The 26,407-nt window shown below is 43.0% G+C and overlaps 27 protein-coding genes across 27 annotated transcripts; 15 read left to right on the top strand and 12 right to left on the bottom strand.

The window, feature by feature from the left end:
• Positions 1 to 20: 20 nt before the first annotated feature.
• HK407_09g15170 (MMR/HSR1 domain-containing protein) lies at positions 21 to 1,109 on the top strand (the record flags this gene model as incomplete). Its single annotated transcript, XM_060421474.1, has 1 exon — positions 21 to 1,109. One exon carries the CDS (start codon positions 21 to 23, stop codon positions 1,107 to 1,109), a length of 1,089 nt encoding a protein of 362 aa, XP_060276379.1.
• A 129-nt stretch (positions 1,110 to 1,238) lies between these two features.
• HK407_09g15160 (uncharacterized protein) lies at positions 1,239 to 2,585 on the bottom strand (the record flags this gene model as incomplete). The annotated part of the gene is made up of 1 exon (XM_060421473.1): positions 1,239 to 2,585. One exon carries the CDS (start codon positions 2,583 to 2,585, stop codon positions 1,239 to 1,241), a length of 1,347 nt encoding a protein of 448 aa, XP_060276378.1.
• A 154-nt stretch (positions 2,586 to 2,739) lies between these two features.
• HK407_09g15150 (putative prenyltransferase and squaleneoxidase family protein) lies at positions 2,740 to 3,696 on the bottom strand (the record flags this gene model as incomplete). Its single annotated transcript, XM_060421472.1, has 1 exon — positions 2,740 to 3,696. The coding sequence occupies one exon, from the start codon at positions 3,694 to 3,696 to the stop codon at positions 2,740 to 2,742; it is 957 nt and encodes a 318-aa protein (XP_060276377.1).
• A 208-nt stretch (positions 3,697 to 3,904) lies between these two features.
• Positions 3,905 to 5,581, top strand: HK407_09g15140 (TLC ATP/ADP transporter; the record flags this gene model as incomplete). The annotated part of the gene is made up of 1 exon (XM_060421471.1): positions 3,905 to 5,581. One exon carries the CDS (start codon positions 3,905 to 3,907, stop codon positions 5,579 to 5,581), a length of 1,677 nt encoding a protein of 558 aa, XP_060276376.1.
• A 34-nt stretch (positions 5,582 to 5,615) lies between these two features.
• HK407_09g15130 (uncharacterized protein) lies at positions 5,616 to 5,870 on the bottom strand (the record flags this gene model as incomplete). The annotated part of the gene is made up of 1 exon (XM_060421470.1): positions 5,616 to 5,870. One exon carries the CDS (start codon positions 5,868 to 5,870, stop codon positions 5,616 to 5,618), a length of 255 nt encoding a protein of 84 aa, XP_060276375.1.
• An 89-nt stretch (positions 5,871 to 5,959) lies between these two features.
• Positions 5,960 to 6,259, bottom strand: HK407_09g15120 (putative transcription factor S-II (TFIIS); the record flags this gene model as incomplete). Its single annotated transcript, XM_060421469.1, has 1 exon — positions 5,960 to 6,259. One exon carries the CDS (start codon positions 6,257 to 6,259, stop codon positions 5,960 to 5,962), a length of 300 nt encoding a protein of 99 aa, XP_060276374.1.
• Positions 6,260 to 6,513: 254 nt separating this feature from the next.
• Positions 6,514 to 7,731, top strand: HK407_09g15110 (uncharacterized protein; the record flags this gene model as incomplete). The annotated part of the gene is made up of 1 exon (XM_060421468.1): positions 6,514 to 7,731. One exon carries the CDS (start codon positions 6,514 to 6,516, stop codon positions 7,729 to 7,731), a length of 1,218 nt encoding a protein of 405 aa, XP_060276373.1.
• A 203-nt stretch (positions 7,732 to 7,934) lies between these two features.
• On the top strand, positions 7,935 to 8,810 carry HK407_09g15100 (TLC ATP/ADP transporter; the record flags this gene model as incomplete). Its single annotated transcript, XM_060421467.1, has 1 exon — positions 7,935 to 8,810. One exon carries the CDS (start codon positions 7,935 to 7,937, stop codon positions 8,808 to 8,810), a length of 876 nt encoding a protein of 291 aa, XP_060276372.1.
• Positions 8,811 to 8,956: 146 nt separating this feature from the next.
• Positions 8,957 to 9,340, top strand: HK407_09g15090 (uncharacterized protein; the record flags this gene model as incomplete). Its single annotated transcript, XM_060421466.1, has 1 exon — positions 8,957 to 9,340. One exon carries the CDS (start codon positions 8,957 to 8,959, stop codon positions 9,338 to 9,340), a length of 384 nt encoding a protein of 127 aa, XP_060276371.1.
• A 45-nt stretch (positions 9,341 to 9,385) lies between these two features.
• Positions 9,386 to 10,081, bottom strand: HK407_09g15080 (putative GATA zinc finger-containing protein; the record flags this gene model as incomplete). Its single annotated transcript, XM_060421465.1, has 1 exon — positions 9,386 to 10,081. One exon carries the CDS (start codon positions 10,079 to 10,081, stop codon positions 9,386 to 9,388), a length of 696 nt encoding a protein of 231 aa, XP_060276370.1.
• A 210-nt stretch (positions 10,082 to 10,291) lies between these two features.
• Positions 10,292 to 11,032, bottom strand: HK407_09g15070 (putative RING-type domain-containing protein; the record flags this gene model as incomplete). Its single annotated transcript, XM_060421464.1, has 1 exon — positions 10,292 to 11,032. One exon carries the CDS (start codon positions 11,030 to 11,032, stop codon positions 10,292 to 10,294), a length of 741 nt encoding a protein of 246 aa, XP_060276369.1.
• A 226-nt stretch (positions 11,033 to 11,258) lies between these two features.
• On the top strand, positions 11,259 to 12,614 carry HK407_09g15060 (SacI protein; the record flags this gene model as incomplete). Its single annotated transcript, XM_060421463.1, has 1 exon — positions 11,259 to 12,614. One exon carries the CDS (start codon positions 11,259 to 11,261, stop codon positions 12,612 to 12,614), a length of 1,356 nt encoding a protein of 451 aa, XP_060276368.1.
• A 77-nt stretch (positions 12,615 to 12,691) lies between these two features.
• Positions 12,692 to 12,976, bottom strand: HK407_09g15050 (uncharacterized protein; the record flags this gene model as incomplete). The annotated part of the gene is made up of 1 exon (XM_060421462.1): positions 12,692 to 12,976. One exon carries the CDS (start codon positions 12,974 to 12,976, stop codon positions 12,692 to 12,694), a length of 285 nt encoding a protein of 94 aa, XP_060276367.1.
• Positions 12,977 to 13,098: 122 nt separating this feature from the next.
• HK407_09g15040 (DHHC palmitoyltransferase) lies at positions 13,099 to 13,890 on the top strand (the record flags this gene model as incomplete). Its single annotated transcript, XM_060421461.1, has 1 exon — positions 13,099 to 13,890. One exon carries the CDS (start codon positions 13,099 to 13,101, stop codon positions 13,888 to 13,890), a length of 792 nt encoding a protein of 263 aa, XP_060276366.1.
• A 69-nt stretch (positions 13,891 to 13,959) lies between these two features.
• HK407_09g15030 (EXS domain-containing protein) lies at positions 13,960 to 15,801 on the bottom strand (the record flags this gene model as incomplete). Its single annotated transcript, XM_060421460.1, has 1 exon — positions 13,960 to 15,801. The coding sequence occupies one exon, from the start codon at positions 15,799 to 15,801 to the stop codon at positions 13,960 to 13,962; it is 1,842 nt and encodes a 613-aa protein (XP_060276365.1).
• Positions 15,802 to 16,047: 246 nt separating this feature from the next.
• HK407_09g15020 (N2,N2-dimethyl guanosine tRNA methyltransferase) lies at positions 16,048 to 17,418 on the top strand (the record flags this gene model as incomplete). The annotated part of the gene is made up of 1 exon (XM_060421459.1): positions 16,048 to 17,418. The coding sequence occupies one exon, from the start codon at positions 16,048 to 16,050 to the stop codon at positions 17,416 to 17,418; it is 1,371 nt and encodes a 456-aa protein (XP_060276364.1).
• A 132-nt stretch (positions 17,419 to 17,550) lies between these two features.
• On the top strand, positions 17,551 to 17,991 carry HK407_09g15010 (uncharacterized protein; the record flags this gene model as incomplete). The annotated part of the gene is made up of 1 exon (XM_060421458.1): positions 17,551 to 17,991. One exon carries the CDS (start codon positions 17,551 to 17,553, stop codon positions 17,989 to 17,991), a length of 441 nt encoding a protein of 146 aa, XP_060276363.1.
• A 47-nt stretch (positions 17,992 to 18,038) lies between these two features.
• On the bottom strand, positions 18,039 to 19,433 carry HK407_09g15000 (protein kinase; the record flags this gene model as incomplete). The annotated part of the gene is made up of 1 exon (XM_060421457.1): positions 18,039 to 19,433. One exon carries the CDS (start codon positions 19,431 to 19,433, stop codon positions 18,039 to 18,041), a length of 1,395 nt encoding a protein of 464 aa, XP_060276362.1.
• A 188-nt stretch (positions 19,434 to 19,621) lies between these two features.
• HK407_09g14990 (uncharacterized protein) lies at positions 19,622 to 20,821 on the top strand (the record flags this gene model as incomplete). The annotated part of the gene is made up of 1 exon (XM_060421456.1): positions 19,622 to 20,821. The coding sequence occupies one exon, from the start codon at positions 19,622 to 19,624 to the stop codon at positions 20,819 to 20,821; it is 1,200 nt and encodes a 399-aa protein (XP_060276361.1).
• A 190-nt stretch (positions 20,822 to 21,011) lies between these two features.
• Positions 21,012 to 21,662, top strand: HK407_09g14980 (putative DHHC palmitoyltransferase; the record flags this gene model as incomplete). The annotated part of the gene is made up of 1 exon (XM_060421455.1): positions 21,012 to 21,662. One exon carries the CDS (start codon positions 21,012 to 21,014, stop codon positions 21,660 to 21,662), a length of 651 nt encoding a protein of 216 aa, XP_060276360.1.
• Positions 21,663 to 21,858: 196 nt separating this feature from the next.
• Positions 21,859 to 22,332, bottom strand: HK407_09g14970 (ribosome biogenesis regulatory protein RRS1; the record flags this gene model as incomplete). Its single annotated transcript, XM_060421454.1, has 1 exon — positions 21,859 to 22,332. The coding sequence occupies one exon, from the start codon at positions 22,330 to 22,332 to the stop codon at positions 21,859 to 21,861; it is 474 nt and encodes a 157-aa protein (XP_060276359.1).
• A 43-nt stretch (positions 22,333 to 22,375) lies between these two features.
• Positions 22,376 to 23,368, bottom strand: HK407_09g14960 (ATP synthase; the record flags this gene model as incomplete). Its single annotated transcript, XM_060421453.1, has 1 exon — positions 22,376 to 23,368. One exon carries the CDS (start codon positions 23,366 to 23,368, stop codon positions 22,376 to 22,378), a length of 993 nt encoding a protein of 330 aa, XP_060276358.1.
• Positions 23,369 to 23,416: 48 nt separating this feature from the next.
• On the top strand, positions 23,417 to 24,436 carry HK407_09g14950 (uncharacterized protein; the record flags this gene model as incomplete). Its single annotated transcript, XM_060421452.1, has 1 exon — positions 23,417 to 24,436. One exon carries the CDS (start codon positions 23,417 to 23,419, stop codon positions 24,434 to 24,436), a length of 1,020 nt encoding a protein of 339 aa, XP_060276357.1.
• A 166-nt stretch (positions 24,437 to 24,602) lies between these two features.
• On the top strand, positions 24,603 to 25,118 carry HK407_09g14940 (uncharacterized protein; the record flags this gene model as incomplete). Its single annotated transcript, XM_060421451.1, has 1 exon — positions 24,603 to 25,118. One exon carries the CDS (start codon positions 24,603 to 24,605, stop codon positions 25,116 to 25,118), a length of 516 nt encoding a protein of 171 aa, XP_060276356.1.
• Positions 25,119 to 25,240: 122 nt separating this feature from the next.
• HK407_09g14930 (uncharacterized protein) lies at positions 25,241 to 25,480 on the top strand (the record flags this gene model as incomplete). Its single annotated transcript, XM_060421450.1, has 1 exon — positions 25,241 to 25,480. One exon carries the CDS (start codon positions 25,241 to 25,243, stop codon positions 25,478 to 25,480), a length of 240 nt encoding a protein of 79 aa, XP_060276355.1.
• A 53-nt stretch (positions 25,481 to 25,533) lies between these two features.
• On the bottom strand, positions 25,534 to 25,728 carry HK407_09g14920 (uncharacterized protein; the record flags this gene model as incomplete). Its single annotated transcript, XM_060421449.1, has 1 exon — positions 25,534 to 25,728. The coding sequence occupies one exon, from the start codon at positions 25,726 to 25,728 to the stop codon at positions 25,534 to 25,536; it is 195 nt and encodes a 64-aa protein (XP_060276354.1).
• Positions 25,729 to 25,769: 41 nt separating this feature from the next.
• On the top strand, positions 25,770 to 26,384 carry HK407_09g14910 (bromodomain-containing protein; the record flags this gene model as incomplete). The annotated part of the gene is made up of 1 exon (XM_060421448.1): positions 25,770 to 26,384. The coding sequence occupies one exon, from the start codon at positions 25,770 to 25,772 to the stop codon at positions 26,382 to 26,384; it is 615 nt and encodes a 204-aa protein (XP_060276353.1).
• Positions 26,385 to 26,407: the final 23 nt, after the last annotated feature.

Genomic DNA, 26,407 nt, shown 5'->3' with positions numbered 1-26,407 from the left:
TGGTTATGAATGGCCCTTGGATGGGGATTCAGGATAAGATCAACGAGATAGAAAGTGAGATGGCAAGGACACAGAAGAACAAGAAGACTGAGCATCATCTTGGGATTCTCAAGGCGAGGCTTGCAAAGTACAGGCAGGAGCTTGATGCACCAAGGATGAAACAGAGCAGAGGCGATGACTTTGAGGTGTGCAAAAGCGGAGATGCCAGGGTTGCATTGATAGGATTTCCAAGCGTTGGAAAGTCAACACTGCTGTCCAGGATCACAAGTACGCACAGCAAGGCGGCTGAGCATGAATTTACGACGTTAAGCTGCATTTCTGGCAAGATGCGGCTGAATGACGCATGGATCCAGGTACTTGATCTTCCTGGGATTATTTCCGGTGCTTCGCAGAACAAGGGGCGAGGAAAGCAGGTGATTGGGGTTGCAAGAACGGCAGATATGATATTAATGGTGCTTGATCCAAGACGAAGCGACGACAAGAAGATTCTTGAGCACGAGCTGTATGAAATGGGAATCAGGCTCAACAAAAAAAGACCTGATATATCACTTACGCCTACCTCCAGCAATGGAATAAGCATTGGAATAACGTGCGAGCTAACAAGAACAACAGAAGATGTAATAAAGGGCATTTTGAGAGAGTACAGGATCAACAATTGCCAGATGCTGATAAGAGAAGATGTGTCTGAGGACGATGTCATTGATATATTAAGTGGGTCTGTTGTGTACATAGACTGCCTGTATGTGTACAACAAGATAGACGAGCTTTCACTAGCCGACTTCAATAAGATTGCCGAGCAGCCAAATAGCACAGTGATTAGCTGCCAGAGGGATTGGAACATCGACGGCCTTGCTGAAGATATTTGGAACAAACTGGATTTGCTGAGGATATACACAAAGAAGAAGGGAATGTTTCCATCGATGGACGATCCAGTGGTTATCAAGAGAGGCGGAACTGTTAAGGACCTCTGCATGCACATACACAAAGACTTCTTAGAGGGATTCAGGCATGCTCTTGTGTGGGGAACAAGTGCAAAGCACAGCCCACAAAGAGTTGGGCTAGGGCATTTGCTAGAGGACGAAGATGTTGTTCAGATATTTTTGAAATAGCATGTTTATGCTTAGAAAGGAATTTTGATCCATGCAATACCTTTATTAATACCAAGTGTTTGAATTGTCCAAACCTTTGTGCTGTAAAAGCACCTGTATTACACAAAAAGCATCTACATGCACAAATGCTCAGATTTTATGGGAGGTCTTATGCATGATGAATGCATCAATATATTTCTTCAGCTCTCCACTTGCTTTAGAAAGTGTATTCCTGAATATTGAGCATGCAGCATCAGTTGGAATATTTGTAGTTGCTAGTGATGCATTCCTTAGTAAATCATTTTTGATGAAGTATGTGTGTATTGTTTTGTTGCTTGATGCCACTTGATTCAGCATCTTGGAAATAAATATTCTATTTTGTATGTCTAGGAAATTGAACGAAAACGCTTTCTTAAGAATCCCAGTGCTTATAAACAGCTCTCTGGCCCTAAAACCATATCTTGAAAACAGATACAGCATGAACTTCTGTATCTCCTCATTACACACAAGGTCTGTGTTTTTAAACATCACTGAGCTTTCTATGAAAAACATGTCCAATCTCTCTGCAGAGCATAGCTCAAGCATAATATAAAGACCTTCAAAAAGATACAGTAATTGATCTCCATGTGGATTCAGTGCTACCAGCATATCAATCCTCTGGAAAACATACACGAAATCAATCTTTTCGGCTGCTTGATTCCTGAATAGGTAGCAGATGTAATAAAACATTTCCGACGTGTCCTCTTTCTCTATATACATTCTGCTTAGATATGCTTCCAAACTTCCAAACTTACATCTTCTGCTACAGCACATCTTCAGCAACTCTACAACATCAGAAAGAGGCAACTCTGCAACTTTTGGATTCCTAGACGCCATTTCTTTCCTGTCAAGTATGCGCACAAAGCTTTCATACACTCTTGCCAGCTCAACACAAAAATTACCCGCTATAACTATTTTGTAGAACAGGTAAGGCGACATACTGTCACAAAGTGGTACTCCAAGCACTTCAAAAACAGTATTTCCATGCTCAACTAGCATTCTGAATAGATACAGGCTCCGGCACTCCACAAGCTGAGCAATTCCTTGCTTGCTGCGTATTGCTTGCTCAAAAATGTCATTTTCCATGTACATGCTTGCCTTCTTCAGCTTGGCAAACCAGTTCTCGCTCTGTGCATTTTTGCAATCTATATTTTCTTTGCTGCCACTCCTGCCAGATTGCTCATCTTCAGCACTCACATCCATTCCACTCAAAAATTCGTAGAACTCGTTTCTAATCTTTTCCGTTTCAAAGCACAGTGCATGTTCAGCATCCTCATTAAACACATGGACCACATTCTCCTCAAACTTCGTGTATGCCTTTCCACACAGGTCTACCCACATTCCTTCACTGCTGTTTATGTCTTCAACAAAAATACTTCCTTTGTGAATCCTCAAAGCCATCCCAACACACATCTCATTCCACTGTCCTCCGTCATTCTCAAGCACACAGACATTCATTAGTTTATTTCAGGGATTGCTTCTTCTTGCCTGATTACACACATCATGCTACTTCCACTTCTGCCATATCCACTGCATTCCTTCTCATCCCACAAGCTAACCGTTATGCTCCTCAATCAATCATTTCAATCAAATACTTAGCGAGACGTTCATTCTACAATCCAAATCCTGCATCAATCTTCCTGAGTCCGCTATATCCTAGCAAAGACAACCCTGCCAGAGCAAACATAAGGTGATACAAATCAGTCTCATTTCCAGGACGATCAGAAAACCCTCCAGCCTTTCCCTGGCACGACAGAATAAACCTGATAAGACACTCCTCATCAATACATTGCTGCTCGCCAATCATCACGGCCGATGAGTATGCCCAGAACGAATAGCACACGTCCTCCTTCTTGTTTATACGCCCTGCAAGCCCTCCAGATGCTGTCTGTCTCATTGTAATAAACCTCCTCACTCGTGTACGGTCTATGCATTCAAGCGCCCCAAGAGATCGCAGCACACTCAAGCAGCAGAATACCTGTGCTGCATGAGATTCTGCACCAGGTATGGCTCCAAATCCACCATCTTTGTTGAAGCACCTCAACGTATACTCAATAATCCTCGGCACATCAATGCCTATGCTCGTCAGGTAACTGCCATCCATCGGCGCTGCTAGCATCTCGGTTCCAAAGCATCCTTCTCCAAGTAGACAAAGCAGGTGCAGACTCAGAACCGCACAGCAATTGATTCTTGTGTCCTCTTCTCCATACTCATCATTGTGAAAGCATCCAGAGCCCTGTTGCAGCCCACATATGTACTTTACTGTGTCTTCTCCTTCATACCGATACTTGCACATATATAGTATCTGTAATGCATTAAATGTACTTGTTATGTTCGATGGATATCCCTCACTGCCTCCAAACCCTCCATCTGTGTTTTTACTCCTCAGCACATACGCAACAGCTTCGCCTTGTGCCTCTGCTGCTCTTTGATCTTCCAGAATCAGCATCGAGTTTACTGCCCAATACACAGTATTCAGTCTATACGGTGCTGACAAGTAGTACATCAGGTTCTTTGCACTCATCATCCTATGCACAAAATCACGGTGTTCATCCTTTCTCAGCTCCATTCAGGGTCATACTCCTGATAGCTTTCATCGCGATGCCTGCATGCCACATCATCCTGTGCATTCGACACTTCATCACATAATGCACATGCAGACACTACTCCGTGAAAATACATTCAATGCACTGCGCACTGCAATTGCATAACAAACACAAATCATGTCTTCATTACAGCGCTCAAATATATAATATGCTGAATCAATAAACAAACAAATGGAGGATGTGGAAGACAACATACATCCTCAGCCATACACAGATAATATCCCTACAGAAGATGAGGTTGAGCAGGATGCAAACAGCAGACAGGGACTCTTCAAATACTTCAGAGTTGCAAGAATAGAATATCCAAAATTCATCCTGCTCGGCGTGATGCTTGGAATCGTGGGATTCATATACTCGTTCATGAGGATTTTAAAAGACATGTTTGTAATGGTAAGGCAGGAGCCAACAACAATCCTGTTCATCAAGATATTCTATGTGCTTCCGGTGTCGATGACCCTGGTGTTCCTCATCCAATACGAGCTTGGCTCAAAGACAATCTCTAGAATATTCTCCATATTCTGCGGCGGGTTTGCATCGCTCTTCTTCTTCTACGGCGCTGTCCTTCTGATCGAGGAGCATGTCTCGCCCTCAAGATTCCTTTTCAGAGACATCTTTGTTGATGGAAAAATGTCTTCGAAAGGACTCAACATCTTCAAGTCGATGTTCTTGACAATCAACGAGCCGCTTGCTACACTTGTGTTCATTACGGCAGAGATGTGGGGCAGCCTGATTCTGTCGTATCTGTTCATGAGCTTTCTCAACGAGTCGTGCACAATCAAGCAGTTCTCCAGGTTTATTCCCTCACTGATCATCATCATGAATCTGTCGCTGCTCCTGTCTGCGATTGCAACAGGCGGGTTCTTTAACCTCAGGAGAAGTTTCACGTTTGAGCAGAACCAGTTTTTCCTCTCAGGTATTTTCATTACACAAGGCATTCTAATAGTGCTGGTGATCTTCTTGAAGAGCTATCTTGAGAAAGTAGTGATGGCAAGACCGTTGTTTGTTGTTTCCTCAGGATCAAGAAGGAAGAAGGCAAAGGCAAATGTCTCGTTTTCAGAGGGGCTTGAAACCATGTCCCAGTCCAGGCTTCTTCTTGCAATGTCTCTGATAGTGCTATTCTTCAACATCTCCTACAACATGATTGAGTCCACATTCAAGGCCGGCACAAAGGTTGCTGCTGAATACTTCAATGAGGAAAAGGGGCAGTACTCTGGAAAGTTCAATCAGATTGACCAGTACATGACTTCAATCATTGTGATCGCCTTGAATCTGTCGCCTTTCTCAAGCCTTGTGGAGACAAGCGGCTTTCTGCTGGTAGGGATGATAACGCCAATCATCACGCTGACGGCTGTGATTTTCTTCTTTGGGTCTACGATCTATAACACGGTTGTTGAAGGATCCTCGCTTAAATTCCTGAGCGGGCTTTTCCCTGATGGAGAGCTGAGGTATAAGCTTGAGAACTACTCAGGTATCATATTTCTGTCTCTGCTGAAAATTGCAAAATACTCGGCATTCGATATATGCAAAGAAAAACTTGGCATGAGAATCAACCCCACATACAGAGCAAGATTTAAGAGCGTCTATGATGGGATTTTTGGAAAGGTCGGGAAGTCAGTGGGCTCGATATACGGCTTGATGATGTTTGAGATTCTTTCGACAGAGGATCTCAGGCAAGCAGCCCCAATCACTGCAGGAATCGTCTCAGTGTTTGTGGCAATGTGGATTAAGTCAATAGTGTATCTATCAGGCTCGTACGAATCCGCCGTCAAACAGAATAAGGATGTGGATATCGACATGGCTGAGACTGAGAAAGATCAAGTGGCAGAGCCCGAGAAATCAAAAATGTAGATTAAAATGTACTCAACACATGTACTCATTGCATTTACTTACTCACAAGCTCCTTGTACAGCATATCGTAGCGTGCTATCCTTTTCATGTACTCCTCGTTCTCAGCACTGCAGCACCTGATTTGGAATGCACCATAGATCGACATGCTCAGAATAAACACCAACACCAGCATGCATTGCATTATCACATGCATCAACAGTGGCACTCCGCCATGCATCCTAACAAAAAGCATGCATCCAAGCATGCATATTGCCATCCAGCTTCCAATTGATATCTTTGCTTTCTGCATGTAAGGGCGATCAAACCAGCACATAAACACGGCAGTGCACGTGCACAATCTTAACAAATATTTCTTGGAAGCACAATTCTGCAAATCTTTCATGACTGTACCGTGAACTTATATCCACATTCACAGCTGTAGAACACGGTTTGCCCCTCATCTGCAGACCTCAGCTGTGCAGTATTGTACATCATCTCTTCATTCCCACACTTTGGGCACTGATGCTTGATCTTTGCACCTTTAACTTCAATTTGCTCAAAATGCGTTTCTTTCTTGACATTAACAGTTCTACAGACGGGCTTTAGCATTTCAACGCTGTTTTCTCGCTTGCATCTCAAGCATACAATCTTTCGGCTTTCTGAAGCAACATGGATTAATGTTCCACAGATACAGAACATCAACTACTGGGCTCCATTTCAAATGATCTTGAATACCGCGCCTCATCATTTGCAGGCCAATGCCAACTTTGCCATTACGAGTACTTCCAGCCTCTCATGCATGTTTTATGCTTCATGACATGCAGCTCAATAAATTCAGACATCTCAATGTTTTATTCACTAATATTCATTCTAGCTTTATTCATAGTGAAAATATCAAATATTGCTAATATCAGGTTGCCTGTTCATAAAAACATCCACGATGTCCCCCGGTCATGCTGAAGACATGCCACATAGACCAAGAGGTTCGGCTCTGCAGATGGTCCAGTGCATCGCGCTTACATCATCAGTACAAGCAATGCATGAGCCTGATTGATGTAAGAAAGTGCAGCAGAGAGGCACTCAAGGCCAACCCTTGCAACATCCAGGCACTGTACAGCCTTGGGAAGTGCCATGTGGAGGCTAGAAACCTTAAGGAGGCCGAGGCAATCTCAAACAGATTGATGCATCTTGGTGGAACATGCGAGGCGCTGGTACTCAAGGGGCATGCATATCTGTGCAAAGGATGCCTTGAAGATAGCCACAGAAGCTTTCTGAAGGCATACCATCATGCAGTGCATAAAGACAAGTTCCTCATTTATGGAATCTCTCTTTTCTACGAAGCAGCTGGAAACTATGCAAATGCAAGGCCGTGGCTTGTGATGCTGAGCAGGCTTGGCGTGGAGAAATACAAGGATTACGAGATCATGTTCAGAACAGGCGTGTGCCTGAAGAAGATGAATAGGCTATCTGACTCTGTAGATGCATTCCGAGTGATAGTGTACAATCCGTTTGAGTGCACATACGACATAGGCGCACAGATACAGATTGCACATCTGTATGAAATGCAGTCGAAAGAGGACCTTGCAATAGAGGTGCTTGGGATTATACGGGGGGCAAAAGTGTATTCCACTGCAATATCCAGACTTCTTGCATGGATAAGCTTCAAGAAAGGCGATTTCGAAGGAGTAAGGAGGATACACAATGAATATGAGCACAAAGAAAGCGATCCGTACATTGTGTACCTGATGGGAAGGATTGAGTTTGCGAAAGGATCGCATGATCATGCAATTAGATACTATGTCAAAGTAATTAATGTAGGCATGATGAACGGAATGGTACAAAACTCATTGGGGTGCGCATACATGCAGCAAGGAATGGTTTCTGAGGCAAGGAGGGCGTTTGCATGTGCATTGGAAGCCAACCGTGAGTCTGCGGAAGCAAGACGAAATCTTGATTTGATTGCAAGACTCCCGGATAGCGATAGCAGTGGAGAGCCGATCTCCAACAGCAGTGTTTTGCATGAAATATGCGAACAGCCGCCATCGATTGCGAACACAGGCTATCTGGACTCAAATGTCTTTCTTAGAGGTGCAGACCATGGTGTATGTCCTGGTACAATGCCTAAAGTTGCCACAATGAGAATATCAAAGTTCGAAAGATTTTTGGATTGATGGAGGCTGATTTGTGAATAAACTTTGTATATAATGCAATGCACATGCTCTTTTATGCATTAATTTGTTTCTGAAGGCCAGTGGAGCAATAGAATTGTGATATTTAGGATTGAAGCCCAATCCTCTTTGATGAGCGAAGCAATCCGATTCGCTTTTATTGGTATAAGACTGTGCGGAAATGCGAGCACGCCAGATCTATAGACATGCTTGGGTTTATACAAAAAGTGCCTGGCATGACGATGAGCAGCGACAGGGCGTTTGAGTCGCATCTTGAGTTTCCTAAAGACGCATTTGTGTCTATGGCACTTTGCATACTCATTGTATGCATCAAGAACCTTGTTGTTATGCCTGCGGCAGATATTTTTCTCGATATGTTTGATCAGCATAGCAGGCTCAGCTGTGGAGAAAAAAGAAAGTTCAGGGTCTCGTTCTGGAAGGCTGTGTTCTACACATTCACCACATTCTATGGATATGCTGTCATCCAGAACGAGTCGTGGGTTCCAAGTGCCAAAGGCATGATGGACCCAGTAGGCGCCGGTAATCTTCCATTCAGAGTAATGCTGTATTACCACATTGAGTTTGCATATTACTTTGTCGAGCTGTTCTATCTGTTCAACGAGCACATGTACAAAGACTTCTTGCAGATGGTTGCACATCACTTGGTGACCCTGCTGCTTCTTGGAATGTCTTACTGCACGGACATGGTCAGGTGCGGAATAGCAATAATGGCAGTGCATGACATATCTGATCCGTTTCTGGAGGTTGGAAAGCTGTTGAGCTACACGCAAAGCAGCACTCTCGCCACCATTGTGTTTATATGCTTCACAGTGATATTCATCGCTTCGAGGCTTGGCGTTTATGCATGCTTGGTGGCTGCACCAATAGGAATATATGTGTGGAACCACGAATTCAGGTTTACCCTGCGAGTTATGGCTGTGATGGTTCAAGCATTGGTTCTGATGCATATTGTGTGGTCATGTATGATATTGAAGATGGCGATGCGCATTTCTCGCTCCACAGGCATCAAGGACTGCCGAGATACCTCAACAGCTAGTATGCAAAGCGCCAAGTGCAAGTAAACCGTAAATTCAATATGCCTGCATGGCCAGCTGCTTATGTGCAAAAAGAGGCTCTGTGGTGCATTAGTATGGCTGATGCATCGTTTAGTAGCTCTATTTGAGATCTGAAACAGGCAGAAATATAAGTACCAGCAATGTAAATAAAAATGTACATATTGCACCTGATTGTTCTTGCAGCAAGTGCCTTCATGCTGGAGGAAACAAGCAGTAACATGTTTTACAGCGATATGGTCAAGAACAACAAATGCGTTATGTTCGTCAGAAAAAACTGCTGGTTCAGTAAGAGTGCACGGGACATGGCACTCGAGAACAATATCCTATGCAAGATAATTATTGCTGATGACAACAAAAACGCAGAAGAATTCTCAAAGCAATACAAAAGCACATTCCCCAACATATTCTTAGATGGCAGCTCAATCGGTGGCTTCAACGAGTTCAATAATAGAAACATCATGCAGGTATATCCATTCAATCACAAGCCATTCGATCCTAACCCCAGGCATATAAGCATCATCGATAAGATAATCTAATATAGCACTCGTTCAAACTAGTTACTACACAAATACAATACTTATTTAATCGCATATCTCCTCGCGAGACATCTCAACCAGTGCATTTACGGCAATTGCCTCCAAATCCGTTTCTCCATTTCCTTCCACCCATGGGTTCTTGATAAGTGTTGTCTCTGGATACGGCTTGTCATTGCCTGAGCCAGCAATAAACAATGGTATCGTGCACATTCTTCTATCAAAACGCCTTCTTGGCAAGCATTTCATGTATTCTTCCTCCTTATCATTCACAAGTCTTCCAGATCGATTATCCATAGATGGGCATTCTTCTGCCATTCCATGCTTTTTAGCACGGCCTATATCAGTTAGTTTGCATCTCTTTGTGCTGATGCTCCTGAAGTCGCTTGCCTTTGCTTGGCTATAACTATGGCACTCAGTAATATTATATCTGATGCCCTGAGTACTATTGCTTTCATGTGTGCTTTGATCCTTAGTGCAATTCTGCTCCTTTACAGCAGCATTCTCATTGTCCACGCCTACGCTCTCATGGCTGAAGTATGTATCGCCAGAGCAGACATTGTTCTTCTTGGATCTTGTTCTTGATTTCACTGATTCTGCCTTAAAGCTGATTGGCCTTTTCTTTCCATGTATCTTGTAGTAAAGTCCGCATGCATTGCACAGATAGCTGCCATCACCTGCTCTTCTCCACAAGGGTGTTGCCGTTGTACTGCAATTACTACAGAATCCATGCTTAGGTATCATCGTTAAAGGGTCGCTACACCACTTCTGTTTTGTACAGCAGGCAATAAGCACCAAAATTGCTCAAATGCATATAGCAGCTCAACACACAAAGACACATAAACCAAGGTATTATTTATATCAGCTATCAGCAATGGCTCTCCGTACAAACGTCATGCATGCTGCAATACATCTCCAAATGCAGCTCTGCAAGCTTGCTCTCACAAACTGTGCCTACAGCACATGAACATCCCTCCTACTATAGCTTTTCCTGCCATCTACAGCAATTCTTTTCCGGCATGTAGGACACACAAAGTTCCTTCGCAGCCACCTATCAACACATTCTGCATGGAACACATGCCCACATTCCAGATGGCGCACACGACTGCATCCTTCAAAGTCTTCCAGGCATATAGTGCATCCCTTGTTGATGAATTCATGGGATGAGTATAGGCACAGCGGTATCTTCTCTATCTCCTTGCACGACAGCCCTCTCACACCTTCGCCTCCAAACGACATAAACAGGTAGAACACAACCATCACTACAAGCACGATAGGCACATGCAAAAAGATTTGCACTCCAAGCGGAATGCCCATGTCTATGCTCTTGATCTTTATTTCTGGAGGAGTCAATGCATTCTGCTTGCTTCCTCGGCTAATAAGCGCCTTTAGCATGGAAAAGTCAAATGCCATTGCCCCAAGGACTACTTCCTGTGGCTCAGACTCATCCATGCTTTTGTAAACATCGTTGCTTATTCTATACACATCTGCATGATCTATTCTATAGTTGGCCCCCTCCTCGTGCTTTGCCAGTGCTCCAAACAGCTGCTGCGCATTATTTGCCTCCACCTTGATGTTTTTCAAAACTAGCTTCTCATCAAGGCGCTCATTCCGTGGCACAACATAAAGCGGCATGTATATGCTAACATCAAACATCTGGAGAATCACATAGGCGCCCGCTTTGTGGATGTTCATCTACTGGTAACCGAGACTGCATTTATTTGGCACGATGATACATTGTTTCAGCATTGCCCAGCATTTCGCAATTCAAGCCTGCATGACTGCTCTTGTTTCATCGGCACTTCTAGTGTTTCATCAACAATATCCCTCGCTATCTCTATAGCTCATTATACCAAAATACCTAGCATACATATTCATCATAAAACAAACATGCAAAACACACTTGAGGAAAAGCCCAGATATGCCAAGCCTAGTGTACTCTAAATCCTCAAAAAGAATTTCATGGGAAACGAATGCAGGTGTTGCAACACTTTCACATGTCGGCATTGCATCAAACAAGCAGGACCTTAAGCAAATTGAGTTCCAGACAATCCTTGGCATCCTTAGAATAGAACAGAGCAGTGAATTCCTTGTTTGCGTCACAGAACGAACATTCAAGGGGATTTATCGAAACCTGGAGATCTACCGAGTCGAAAGGATCAGGTTTATCAACACAAGCAATCCAGAAAAGACAGATGAGGTCACGTCCCAAATCAAAGGATTCATTCAATCTCATGATTTCTACTACTTCTCAGGACCATCATTTCTGGAGGATGAGTTTGAATGGAATAAGCACATGAAAGCAAATCTGCTGAGGTACTCAGAACAAGATGCATGTGCATACAAGCTTTCACACAGCCCATATTCCGGAAAAGACACAGACTTTGAGATTTCCACGCTCTTCTGTGGATTCTTTGCTGAGAATATATTTAAAGCATCTGCAGGATTGTACAGCATGGCGCTTCTCTCATTGGTTTCATCAAGCAAGGTTGGCACAAGGTATTTGTGCAGAGGAATCGATGCGGATGGAAACGTTTCGATGTTTGTAAAGACACACTTCGTGCTCAGGTGCAGTAAGCAGGCTGTATTTGACTTCACAATTATCAGAGGATCTGTGCCGATCTTCTGGAGTCAAAGGGAGCATGGGTTTCCAACAAAAGTAAGCATATGTGCCGATGAACAGGATGCACAAAAGGCATTCATCAAACATTTTGAAAAGCTGGCAAGGGAGTATGGGCACATACACGTAATCAATCTTCTGGGTGAAAAGAAAGACGAGAAGCTCCTCACAGCCAACTTCAGCAGGCTTTTGGACACAGAAGGAATCCCATACACAGAGTTTGACCTGAATGCATATGCAAATGACTACGACAACATGAAGTTTCTGCTGTACTTTAAGCTACAGGATGTATGCATGCACAACGTGGTATTCCGTGTGAACTGCCTCGACTGCCTCGACAGGACAAATGTTGCCCAGTCACTAATATGCATGTTCTACCTAGAAAAGATGGTTCAGGATGCAGAAGTGCTGAAGAGGATGCAGGAATGCTGGTCTGAGAACGGAAATGCACTAAGCAATCTGTATACAGGCTCGGATGCAATGAAAGGCGACCTCGCGTTGCAGGGAAAGCGATCGCTAATGGGATACATGGACGACATCATTATTTCGGCGACAAGGCTCATCAATGGAAGGTTTATTGACAGGCAAAAGCATAGTATTATCAACACTCTTTTGGAAAAGAGCGGAGATAATGCATTTTCAGAGGATAACGAGTGATGAGTGATGAAGTGTATTTTTGAGTTTTAACACTAAGGCTTGGCCATTGGATCGCTACACTTTGGACCACGGTGTGCTTATGAACCACAAGACATGCGAGAATGTATGCATGCAACAGCTCGCTCAAACAAGTTGATATCAACACCAGTAAGTCTTCCCACAAACACTGTTCGTAGAATACCTGATCCGAATGTTCCATAAGCACGGATCCATGCACCGACCTCAAGATGTGTTTTTGTAGACATAACTACACTGGTGTCGTGCGATGCAAGTATGTATTTGTTGTTTTCAAGCATGGCGGTTACCTTCCCGAACGAATACACGACCTCGTTTTCTTGCATAAAACCTAAAAGCTTCATCATCAATGGCTCGAGGGCTGATGAAGAATACCAATTGGTACGTGAATGCCAAATGCACAAATTGCAATGCATGAGTGCTGAAATATGCAATAAATGCTGGGATGGACAGTATCCCACATCACTGGATGCATGGCTGGAAGAGCAGCTTGTGCATTGGGTTTTTAAGGATAAAGCTGGTGATGCTGCAGCACCTGAAGATGTATATGGGTGTGCTCGTGTACTCGTTGGTGTTTTCTGAATGTGCATTGGGCTCTGTGCTGCTTGTTTGTCTTGTGATAGCAAACTCACTATCGTTCATGCAAGTCTGTGTTCTTGATCCAGGGCGAGTGAACAAAAAAGTGCATCACAGATACTCGCCAGACACAATCTTTATTGGGGACAGTGCATCTACACAGATCAGCATGAGCAAAAGCGGTGAATGGATAAGAAGAATAAAGATAGATGGAATTGTGTTTGAGGAGAAGTATTGCCTGGAATGCAATTTATTTCGGATTAGTGGGATGTCACACTGCAGAGAATGCAATAGGTGCATTCTTGACATGGATCACCACTGCATATGGCTGGGAAACTGCATTGGAAGGAATAATATGAAACACTTCCATGTTTACCTGTATACTCTTGTTGCAGTCATCTATACAAAGCTGATGCTGCTCTACAAGATATACAAAGTGTATTTACAAGGGAACGGCGATGGATCTAAGGCATTGATTGCCGTGGTGCTGCTTTTATTTGCAGTGTATTCAATCCTGTTCGGAGTAATGCTGCTATTTACTTTGTTTCATGTTTATGCGTCTTTGTGCACCTCACGATCAAGAGATATCATCAGGTATGGAATACGCTCCAGGCCTCCGAAAGTCAAAATGGCATGTATGAATCTGTGCACAATCAGATCTGATATTTCATTTGCTTATGCTTGAATGAATTGATGCATACCAAGCATCTGTAGAATAAATCAATTGAGTTATTCTTATGATATTCGTTGTGTACTAGTATGTGCTTGATTCGTTTTCAGTTTCTGTGTTTTCTGTGTTAACCTCGTAGTCCTTTCTGTAGAACAGCTCATTTGATGTGAACCATATTGAGCCCTTTGCTTTGAACTCACTGCAATTGTTCAGGTGCTCAAACTCAACCCTGAAGAGTGTCCACACAAATCTTCTGGTTATTTCAAGGAACTGCATCCACAACACAGGAATACTGAATGCGTACAAAAGAAGCCACGAAAACCGGCATGCCAGATTGAAAACAACACCAGCAGCATATACATGCCTAGGATACATCATTTTGCCTCTGATCATGCCCCAGTCCATGAAGATATCCCAGGCGCTCGAGCATATGGATGAAATCGCCATGCTCATTGCTTTGTGAACAAGAGCATCATGTGTCTTGCTCTTTTCGTACAGTGCAGCAGTGATTCCCACGGCTATGGTCAATGCGTATTTTAGCGCATTTGCTATGTGTGGAAACTTCAACCCTGTGTCCTTGTAACGCTTAAGGCATTGTGAAAGCCTTACGATTGCAAAGAAAGAGCTGATTGCTCCATCCAGCCTCCAATCAAGATCATATCCCTGCAAGAATATCTTCTTGAAGCATACTGTGAAGCTCTGTCCAACATCTGCAAAGTAGAAATGCCTGAAACGTACATGAGACATCGGCAGCACCAGTATTCGGAAGATTACAGATGCCAAGTAAAACCTCGACTGATGATAGAGGATCTGAAATGGAACAAGCATCACTAAAAAGCCGGCAATTGGAATCCAGTATGGGCTTACATGAAAAAACACAATGTTTGCCCAGGTACAAGCAATGTTAATGAATATAAAAGCCGATACCATTAGTAGATATCTATCAGATGTTAGGGACGAGCACACATCAAAATTGAAGATGAATTTGTAGTTGATGTGAAACCTTTTGAATATTGAAAGGCACAAACCAAAAAGAAATGCTCCATACTGCAGAAGAACTGTTGCAAAAAACATTTCCCTACTTGATTTGTTCTCTCCAAAGTCAAGCAGCGGAATAAGTCCAATCGACATTCCTCCAAGCATTCCCGATGCATACAAAGCAATTGGATTGCTTGTGTTTTTTCTCTTGAGCTTTCTGAACACAGTCCGTGCTTTTCCAGGATCGTTCCTTGCAAACACAGTCTTGTACAGTTCCTTTATAGACGAATAAACTTCATCGATGCGCTTCGACTTGCTGAAGTATGATCCGTCGATCTTTTTTGAAAATGATTTGTGGAATCCCTCGGAAGGATAGGTTTTGCCATACTTCTTGGAAAGCTTCATTAGCCCTGTATAGTTGAGCTCTCTGAATCTCTTGATGCCGATGACTGCATGGAGAAACTCCTGTATGTTCTTTTCTCGCTTTCGTCTTTCAAGCTGCTTTGGGATTTTGAATATGCCTCCGAATCTTTTCTCGGTGTCTTTCTGTGGAGCATACTTGCATTCCAAATCATCCTCGTCCGTCATTGGATTTTCATCGGTACTTTGACTTATGGCCAGCTTGCCGCCCAAATTAACATTTCTTGCCTTATGTGTGTCGCTTAGAAACGTATGCTTTGCATTCTTGCTTACTATGTGTGCATCGCCGTTCTGCGAGATGCCCTCTGCGAGGTTTATGCTCACGTCAGCAAATATATCGTTCTTCTCGGCAACAGCCTGTTTTTCAAGCATAAAAAAGAAGTCGTTTATTGCTGCCAAGTTCTTTTCTATTCCCACCTTGAATCCGTTCTTGTTTCCGGTTATCATAGGCTTTAGAATGTCGTATGAAACATAGCTTTCTTTCCACTCATCCACTTGGTTTGCCCTCAAAGTGCTTGAAAACCGCATCCTTGTATGGGTGATGTACATTTGACAATCGAAAGCAGCATTGAGGAAATTGAAAGCGAATTCAAAAGGATGCATCAGCTTATCAAGACAATGGTGAGGCAGTATTCAAAGATCAACAGGTTCTTGGAGCATCAAGAAGATGTGCTGGACAGAAGCAGACACAATTAAATGTTAGGTTCTACTCATTGATGTTTTGCATAAACTTAACCCGCTTATTATAGAGCCGTGTGTACAATACCCTAAACGATGATAGATGGTGCATGCGGCCCGACAATACATACTGAGAGGCCAGAAAGCACAGGTGCACACGAAGGAGTGCCTAACAATGATTGCATGAAAATCACCGAAAGCTCAACCATCATATTCAAAGACGAGCATACATTCTTCAACCCTGCGCAAAAGCTCAATCGAGATATGTCCGTAGAGCTTATAAGAGAATGCTTCAGGGATAAGGAAAGCTTTAGAGTCTTGGATGCAATGTCAGCAACCGGGCTGAGGGGAATAAGGTATTTGAACGAGATACACAATTCTGTGGTTTACATGAATGATATTTCAGAGTGCTCAGTGTCTGCAATTAGGCAGAATCTTGAGCTGAACGGATTTACCGAGGTTGAATCTTTTATGTCTGATATACAGCATATCCGAGCAAGAAAGACATCGAGAGCAAATATTGTGAAGGCAGACTGTAACTCACTTATGGCATTATTGCCATGCTTTTTTGATGTGATTGACATAGATCCGTTTGGAAGCTGCTCTGAATATATTGACAATGCAATCAGGTCGATCAAGCACAAGGGAGTGTTGTGCTTGACAGCAACAGACAAGGGCGTGCTATGCTCGAATGAGAAGAAATGCCAGATCAAGTACTCGACAAGGATTCTTAGAGGAGTTGGCATGAATGAGATTCCATTGAGGACGATTGTTTCGTTGGTATCGAGACAGGCGTCTAAATTTGGTTCGAGTGTTGAGCCATTGCTTTCTGTAAGTGTTGATTTCTATGTCAGGGTGTTTGTCAGGATTTTGAAGAGGAATCCCAGGGCAGTGATTGATGACAATCGGTATGTTTTTGTCTGTAGATGCCAAGGCACAGCAGTGATTGATGGGGATGAGATTTCAAGCACATGCAGCAATTGTGGGAAGAGTATGAGGCTATGTGGGCCGTTTTGGAAAGGGCAGTTACACGATGCAGACATTGTTCAGAAAATGCTTGAGAGTGTAAGCCATGGTGAGAATAAAAGGCTGTTGGGACTACTGAGATATATAAAGCAGGAGGCGCCTACTATGCTATACTACGAGTTGCCCTCGCTGTGCTCCAACCTGAAAATCAACACGATGAAGCGTGCAAAGATGATGAATGCATTGGCAAACATGGGGTATTTGGTGTCCTACACACACTGCGAGGTAAATGCAATCAAGAGCAATGCACCTGTTGAAGTGGTTAACAAGATTTTGCTAGCGAATGAGTTGGGAGATGCCGACAAGCAGAGGCAGATGGGAGTGTGTTTTGATGAAAACGAATGTGTCAGAACAATCGAGGAGACTGAGTTTTTCAAGGGAATGATGTGCTCGGGAATGGGGCCTCTTGGCCTTCCGAAAAGAAATACAAAAAATTGCTGAGTGTGGATTATACATCCTGCGGTTCTGAATGTACTGGCTAGTCCAGTATATGATATGATATCCTGTGATGGATGGATGCTATGAGATTCAGTGCAGTAACTGAATAACACGAGCCAAGCAAATACCCCAGCCATGGAAAGAAGGTTTTGCAGTATATTGAAGGAAAGGACAGGGATAGAGAAGCTTACTGAGAAGCAGATTGAGGAGATACGAGGCTTGGTGAATAAATCTCATGAGTGGGAGACAATGAAGATAAGAGAATGCGGAGGCCTTGTTGAGATGGCTGTAGAGGAGTATGATATGCTGTGGGATGTGAATTCATATACACTGACAGATGCGGAAAAGGAAAATCTGAAGGGACTGGATCAAAAGACGATATTCAATAATATGCTGTGGCTATTCCACAACACAAGCAAGATTGATCAAAGCATGAAGCGGCCACTGGGGATGCATGTGTGGGTGATTAACCACTGGGTCAAAACTGTAGGGTCAGCAACTGTCAGAAAGTTCCTAAGGGAAAATGGATATGGCGGCGACTTTGTGTATTTTCTGTATAAATACTTTGATCTTTAGAAATCGGCATATGGATGCTTGAAGCTATTTATTATGCATGCTATTTACTATCTGGTATAGCAAGACGTATCATCAGCAACTCTAATAAAATCAATGATGAAGCTTACGAACTCGGTCTTTGGGCCCTTAATGAGCTGAAAAATGCATTTGGTAAATAGCATACCTTGTGCAATCTCGATGGATATTTTAAGCCCTGCATCATGGCTGATTGTGTATTTTGACTGCCCTTTGAGAGCAATTGCCTTGTATTTCTGCAAGACCTGCTCAATTAATGCTTTGGATTGTTCAATGCCAATGATCAGATCTCTTTCGACAGCATGTATCTTTGTGCTCCATATAAATGGAATGCACCCTCTCCTTGATGAGACCATGCTATACAGAATCTTGTTTTTTTCAATGCTTGCATGATGCATCTCCTGCTCCTGTAGGGATTTTGGGCCTTGTGATGTGTCGATTCTGATGATGCCTAGGAACTGTACATCGCTTTGCATTGCTTTTCTGTCAAATGTGAATGGATTTTGTTTTAGCAAGCAATATATTGAGGTTTCTATAGACTCTCTGTTGCCTAGTGCCCTGTATACATGATCTCTATCAAATCCTATCGCAATCATTTTCTCAATGATGCTTTTATCAATAAACATGATGCCTCTCTTATACTTTTTCTTCTTAATGCCCAGCCATGGATGATCCATCATTTGATCCATGGCTATACGTAATGACCTGCTTGGCTGTATGGCTCGCTTTATCAGGTCTTTAAGCTCATACGACAATGACTCATCGATCTTCAGCCTTGAGCTCAGGATATGTGTATTGATGGCCCTACTGCCATACTCTTCGAACGGCAATTTTCCATGCACCATTGCATAGAGAATCATGCCTAGACACCATATGTCCACCTCTGGGCCAATATATGGCACGCCGTTTATGATTTCTGGTGCTGCACATTGTGGGGTTCCGCAGAAGTCACTCAGCAGCGACTCTGTGCTGTAGAACGATGAAAGACCAAAGTCGCATATCTTGATTGTCCCGTTGGCAACAATCACATTCTCCAATTTCAGGTCTCTATGGATAATTGAATGGCTGTGCAGATAGTCAACAGCATGCACCATTTGAATGAAAAGATGCTTTGCATGTCTCTCATCAAGCCTTCCATGTATTCTAAGAAACTTGTAAAGGTCAAGACCGTCAGCAAGCTCGATTACGAGTACGGATGCATTCTTTATACCGAAGCACCCGTAGAGTCTGCATATGTTTTTATGGCTGAGCAATGACTGCACATATGGCTCGATGTCTGAACGCATCCCTGTGGCTGTATTTCTAACCATCTTGATTGCAACATTTGTGCCTGTGATGCTATCTACGGCAGAAAAAACATCGCCATAGCTTCCTGTACCTATTTGACCTGTGATTTTGAAGTTAAGCAGTCTTTTTGGCAGATTCATAGTATGTTGACCATGCATCAAACGATATCAAGCACGGGTTTCAAGATGAGCCATAGCGCTGCAGCATAGCAATCGAAATGCCTGTGGCAGATCATGCGCCTTAAACATAAACCAGCAAATAAAATAGTGGCCTTTGAGACTTAAGTATCAGAATAGAAAACAATATAATACATGTTTTTGCGGATTGCATGATGTTGTTTCTGTACTTCATGCTCGCATATGCCCAGATCGATGAGCTAGGCTATCTCTACTCAGTAGGCAGGAACCGGTTCATCACCGTCAAGCAAGACACGCATGGCACTGTATTTATAATGGGAGCACATAAAAGTGAAAGGCCATCTGCAATCAAAATCAGTAAGGAAACAGATAAGGGGCGCGGAGGATTAATTATATACGCAAACGACAAAGACACTGCAAAGTACGGGCTTACAAACAAAGTGGCCGATCTTGACTATCATAACGGCCACTTGTACTTCTATCCCAAGCACATGAAATGGAATCAACTTGCAAGGTTTGTTTTACAACCCGGGAACCAGATCAAGATTATGTTTGGAGACCATAGCTGCCTGTTTATGGCCGAAGACTATAAGCTGAAAGGCGAAAGCTGCCGGAATGATGGCGATGACAAGTTCCAACTATTCACTTGGTATCCTCAGCGTCACTTTAGTACGTCTCGGCTTCGTAGCATTCTGAGGAACGGGCCATCAGATCCTGACTACTATACCTCGAATGGCCACAATACTCGCCCAAGCGAATCGCCTTTAGACGAGAGTAACAGAAGGCCGTTTTTCAAAGGTTCAGACTCCAGATCGGCATTTTCTGATAGTGAGTTCAGTAGCGATAGTGGATACGGCAACGACAGAACGGGTTGCGATAACAACCCGCTTTTGCTGCTTGGAATGGGATCATTCGATGACAGAGACAAAAAGAAGTCGAAACGGTATGACAGCTTCAAACCTTCTGCAAGTGATAGCAAACATAGGAAAATCACAAATGACGACTCTAGTAGCAATGACAAGTATTATAAAAGCTCAAGAAAGATGCACAGTAAGAAAGTAGCACACTACAATAGCATGTTTGATGATAGTGGATATGCTTATCCAAAGAAGTGCAATCGTCATAACAGAGGAATTAGTGCGCCAAGTACAAGCAATCTGAGCTTGAGGCATGCAAACAACAGCATCTGTTCTATTCAGAAAATACTTTTCCAGCCATTCAATGGCGACATCTGCAATACAGTAGAAAGTTACAACAACATCAGGAAGATAAAGAGGTATGCATATAAAAACACAGATTCAGATAGCTCTGAAAGTGATTGCGATAATGATGTTGACAGAATTTGGGATTCTATTCAGGATATCAAGGTATCATCTGGGATATCTGTATAGGAATAAAGTGTAGCGTGTAATCTAACAAGCCTTGAATTGCTGTGTACTTGAGGGCATGCACATGCTCTGCTAATGATGATTGGATCTTGCTATTAGCAATGATGTGTACAGTAAAAGGCCTGCAACTGATTGGCATTGGAAGCAAAAGGGGAAATGCCGAAGATTAATAAGATCGGAGCATCTGCACAGCATGGAGATATGGAAACCAGTAAACCAGATAATAAGAATAGCAGAATCTGTTGTGATTACCTTGGTAACTATGCTATACATTCTTGGCTGCTATGATGCAGTAGTGGCATCGGGGATATCTGTAAGGCTGTACTTCCTGACAACATCTTTCTATTACTACATTACCTGCCTAGTAAAATCGCCTGGACAGCTTCTAGACTTTGGGACTGCAAATGTAAAAGGAATATGTAAGAAGTGCAACAGGATAGTTGGAACAAGGACAGTGCATTGCGAGATATGCAATAAGTGCTACCACAAACGAGATCATCACTGCCCAATAATAGGCAGATGTGTTGCATCAAACAACACCAATGACCTGTATCTCACGATTGTTTTTGCAAATCTTTACTCATTTGCTATGCTATTTGAAAGCTCGCCGCATGCTCTCATGGCATTTGTTCACAAGTACTTGTTTGTTATTTCTGGATGGTTTGTGTTTTGGTTTACACTGCTGATCGTTACCGACAAAACAACACAGGAGCTTTTGAGGCGACGAGGCAGAGTCCTGAAAGACTTCAGGGTGCGTAGGCTGAAAGATTTGTTCCGTGCTGGACTTTTGCAAACTCTGGTTCCGTATCTTGCACACAGGATTTCAGTGGTGAACGATGGATGATGAGCAGCATACAAGCCGTTGGCTGATGATATTTATGCTGATGTACCAAGAAATACATTTTCATCGATAGCAGAGCATCACCACAGGCTTGATGTATCGAAATAAACTGATTAAAAACACTCAAAACATACTTGATAATAACGCTTTATTTAGCTTGCCTGTGTGAAATTGCTACCACGCTAGGCTGTGCATGTGCTCATTTTTTTTGGCTTTGACTAGGTGCTCCTGTGATTCTGCTTGCATTTGCGATTCTGTTTGCGTGATTCTTCTCGATATTTCGTTTCCTCTGCTTTCTGAGCGATGACACTGTCTTTTCACTGTCCATCAGCCCAGACTTCAAAATGCGGTTCTTCTTGCTATACGGCCCATATCGCGGTATGTACTCTCCAATCTCCTCGTCATAGACAAGCCCACTCCTGCTCTTCTTCTTTATTCCTTTGCTCCTTGCAAACTTCTGCCACTTCGTCTCAACATGCGACTTCAGATACTCCCTTGGAAACATCAGCTGAGGCTCCGGTAGGATATGCACAAGATCTCCGTCCTTCCGGATTGATGCGCACGACCTAATCTCCTTCGCCATCTTTCTAAGCAGTTCCTTTGTCTGCTTATCCACATCCGCATGCTTCAGCTCCTGGTTGCTTATCACAGTCAAAAACTTCAAATGGTTCATCCTCGGGGCTATTCTCAAGCAATTCTTGCATATGCATCAGACACTACTGAACGACAAAAAGATGGTCCATGGCACTTCTTCTATTCTGAATGATGCATTCTGCAATCCAAAGGATGTTTTTTATTTCCTGCTCCTTGATGCGGAAGTATGCATAAAGACAGCTCAGATCACCATACATGCTGAAAGACTCATGGTACCTAAGAAGCTCCGCTCTTATCAACACGTTCGAAATGTCCGTGTCGAAGTTGTATCGTTCTGCAAGGATGTTTTTTATGTCATCGATGCACTCGGCTGTCGACAGCTGCTCCCTCATCCACAGATCCATCGAGTGAATGGCCGGAAAAAGATCCATACGCTTTTTCCCAATTATATCTTTTGAGCCAAGCGTGTTGACTGTGATTTCTATTATCTGCCTATCACCTTCCAGCTTAAGGATGCTTTTCATATGCTCCATATCTGCAGTAAGGCTTCTGTATGTCTCCTCAATGTGTATCTTGAAGAACAGTGTCTGCAGTACCTGGAAGTCGTTGTCTACAAACTCTTTCTTGAACTTTACCCTGCCCCCATACTTCTTCAGAAAGCTGTTTTCCATGCAATACTTCTGCACATCGTCCATGTCGCTCGAAAACTTGATTGTTCGTAATGCACCAAAGTCTCCCATTTCAATCTTTTCGAAGCTCTTGTCAAGGTTTGGGTCCTGCTGCTTGCATTGTAGTAAATAGAAGAAGTTCTGGATCTTGTGAAAATCCATGTAGTAGTCAAGTATCATTCTGATGCCATGATCGTCTGCTCCGTAATAGTAGTCGAAGTCTGTCTTGAGTGTCTCGAGCAGCCGTTTTTTGATCTCAGGCTTCGTGTATATGCCGCCCTCAGACAGCCTAGGATACTTTCTTGTCAATTTGATTGCCACTTCCTCGAGGCTTTCACATCTTTTGAGTGCATTATAGTCTTCCTCTTTCAAGATGTCCTCCTTCTTGCCATTTATTTCCGATATGATGAATCCGTATTTCTTTGCGTTTTCAAATTGTTTTTCCATGAGTCTGGCCATGCAACAAAATAAATAGTGGCATGTGCTTGGGAGCTGATGGAAGAGGAAATTGCGCAAATCGTGGAGAAGTTACTTGAGCAGATAAGTTATGAGATGCATGGCAACAAAGTGTATTCAATTGCAGATAAGAACGGCATTGGAGTGAACAAACAGATATTGAGGGCTAAGCTGCTATCTGGCGACAGGAATGCTACACATACGGAAGTCAGGATAAAAGTTGGAGTAAGCGAGCGCAGCAATGGTTTGTGCAATCGAAGCCCACTTGATCATACAGAGAAAGGCATTATGATTTTTGAATACAACAATATGTTTGTGGAAGTGAGTATTGATGTAGAGAACGAGCCAGTATATATGTATGGAGAGTACATAAAGATGAGCAGAAGCATGACGCAAACGCCTTTGCATATTGGAAAAGCACTTAAGTGCAACAGGAGTGTATCTGACTTCTGCAGGCAGCTTCAGGAGTTTTTTTGTGCTGATAACGTCAAGTTTGTGCCAGCAGGCAGAGAGGACATGGATGTGCAGATGATTGAAGGCAGGCCGTTTCTGCTTGTAGTGATGAATCCCAAGAAAAGCTTGATGTTTCGAGATCTAGAGCTGGCTCTGTATAAGGAGGTGGACATTATCAACCTTAAGGTTGTAAGGAAGGAATGCAAAGATGCAATATTCAGCGGAGAGGTGTCGTCGAAGAAGACATATTCGTTGTTTGTTTGCAGTAAGCACCCAATAGATATACAGAAGCACTATGATGTTGAGCAAATGACACCACTGAGAGTGATGCATCGCAGGGCAAACATGACCCGTGAAAAGAAAATAGATATTTTGACATGGAAAAGCATGGAGGCGAAAGGGTTGATGTATTATCAGATAGTTCTTGAGGCAAGTGCAGGAGCATACATCAAGGAGTTTGTGAATGGAGACTTTGGACGAACCAGGCCATCTCTGGGTGGCTCAAGCTATTGTGACTTGCTTGAGCTTGATGTGATAAGGGTTGAAAAGCATGACATAGAGAAGTTTGTGGAGAGAAATGTCTGCCTCAAAGTAGTAAGAGAGTAGAGGGTTGAGCATGGAGGCATACTGAAATATGGATGTTTGTGAATGCTTAGATGCAGAGTATTGATGCACTGTTTGTATAGGCCGGTTTGCTGGAAGATAATATGATGCTTTTGTGAGAGAGCCAGCGGATGATGAAATGATATTTTGAATAAAATGTAACCGTGGAATGTCAGATGAGTTTAAGACGGGCTTGGATGCGGATAGAAAAGAAGGAAGTGTGAAGAGAAGGACGCTGTCTATGAAGATGGATGATAAGGGAGTTAGGATGAATCCGCACTACAAGAGGAACGAGGAAGTGTCTGTGATGGGCAAAAGCGTTGAAAGCGAAGGAGCAAGCGGGATGCTGAGGCAAGCAATAGATAGAGGAGATTTGTCGTATATAAGTGAGTTTTTAGCAAATAAGAACAGGAAGGAGATGATGGAGAGGCTGTCTGGAAGTAGCAAGGAGGCTCTTGGAGTGCTGCTGCTTGAGTTTGTTGATCAGCCGCTGCGCAGCGAGGCGCTTGAGATGATCAGAGAGATGGTTTCAAGCATCAAGGATGTGGAGATGTTCATAAAGAAGCTGAAGAGTAGGATGTGTGACTTTTCGAAGCTGATATACCTGAAAGGAAAGATAGATTACCTGAGGTTTACTAGCATGGCTGAGGAGGAAGATGAGCCTGAAGCAGTTGTTTCAGGATGATGATGACGATGGAAATGAGACTGTATGAGACCTAATCATGATGTGAGGCAGTTGTATGATGATGCGATTGGATAGTGATGTAACAGAATAAGTATAAATAGCCTGAATGCACACACAGTAAAATGGCCGATGATGCATCTACAGCAGGTTCAACTGATGAAACCCAGAAGAAGGTCTTTATGTCCATAGGAGCAGTTATTGTGACGTTAATTCTGTTTGCTTCGATAATCTACTATGGGAACAATCATGAATGGTGGTCTGATGAGGGAGAGGGAGCATCAGGCGAATCACCTAGCAACGGAAAGAAGGGAGGATATGCGGCGCCTCCGTCCAAGGACAATGCTTCTGAAGAAGGCAAATGAATTTCCGAAAGTATGTTAATGTCAATAAAATGGTTTGACGAGAAGTGGTAGTTTTATTGTTGAATGCTATCTGATGAGATGCCGAGCTTGAGGCTGTTGAATGGGGGGATTTGGAATTTTACCTTTGTCGATATCCTTTGCCTAGAGAATCTGTCTTCTACAGAGAACTTTGCAGGATGAGCATTGCATGAACCTTCTTCGTTAAGAGTGTATACTCTTTGACCGTCTACGACTCTATAGAACAGCATTATGGGTTTGGAGAACGGTGTGTTTATGCATGCCCCTGCATATGACAGATGGAGCATTGCCGAATTTGTTTCTGATTGGGCTTATACTTGACAGTGTGGAGAAGCGGGCATTTGTTAACCAGACTGTGATTTTGCCGATGAAGGCAAGAAGGATTCTGAATGCTCTGAAGAGCTGCGAGGAATCAAAAATATTTCTGAGCAGGGTTACAAAGAGAGAAGCGCCTGATTATTACGAAGTGATAAAGAGGCCAATGGACTTGAGCATTGTGCAGAAGAAGATTGGAAAATACAACACCTTTGAAGAGTTTAAGGACGACCTGGACTTGATATGGAGCAACTGTCTTGAGTACAACCAGGCAAAGTATTATCGGGAGTGTGCATTGAAGATGGCGGATGTGGTGTCTTCGTTTGAGATTGATGTGAAGGCAGTGCCTATTGATGAGGAGATTCTAGAGATACAAACTGTTAGTGAAGGGAAAGTCATTGGTGGAATTGTTGCAGATTGTGAGGTTTTAAACATGGTTTGCAAGATTATTATGTCGGTAGGATATTGCTCTGCATCGAAGATAGCGTTGAAGGTGTTTTGTGATGTTGTAAAGCATAAGATCTCGAAGATTGTGAGGGAGCAGATGCAAAAGCAGAGCATGTTTGTGTAGATGTGTGCTAATGATTGAGAATG

Source organism: Ordospora pajunii (genome assembly GCF_021821965.1).
Source record: "Ordospora pajunii strain FI-F-10 chromosome Unknown Cg_09B, whole genome shotgun sequence".
Lineage (NCBI taxonomy): Eukaryota > Fungi > Microsporidia > Ordosporidae > Ordospora > Ordospora pajunii.
The sequence above is the reverse complement of the archived record's forward strand: the minus strand, read 5'-3'. Positions and strand labels throughout refer to the sequence as shown.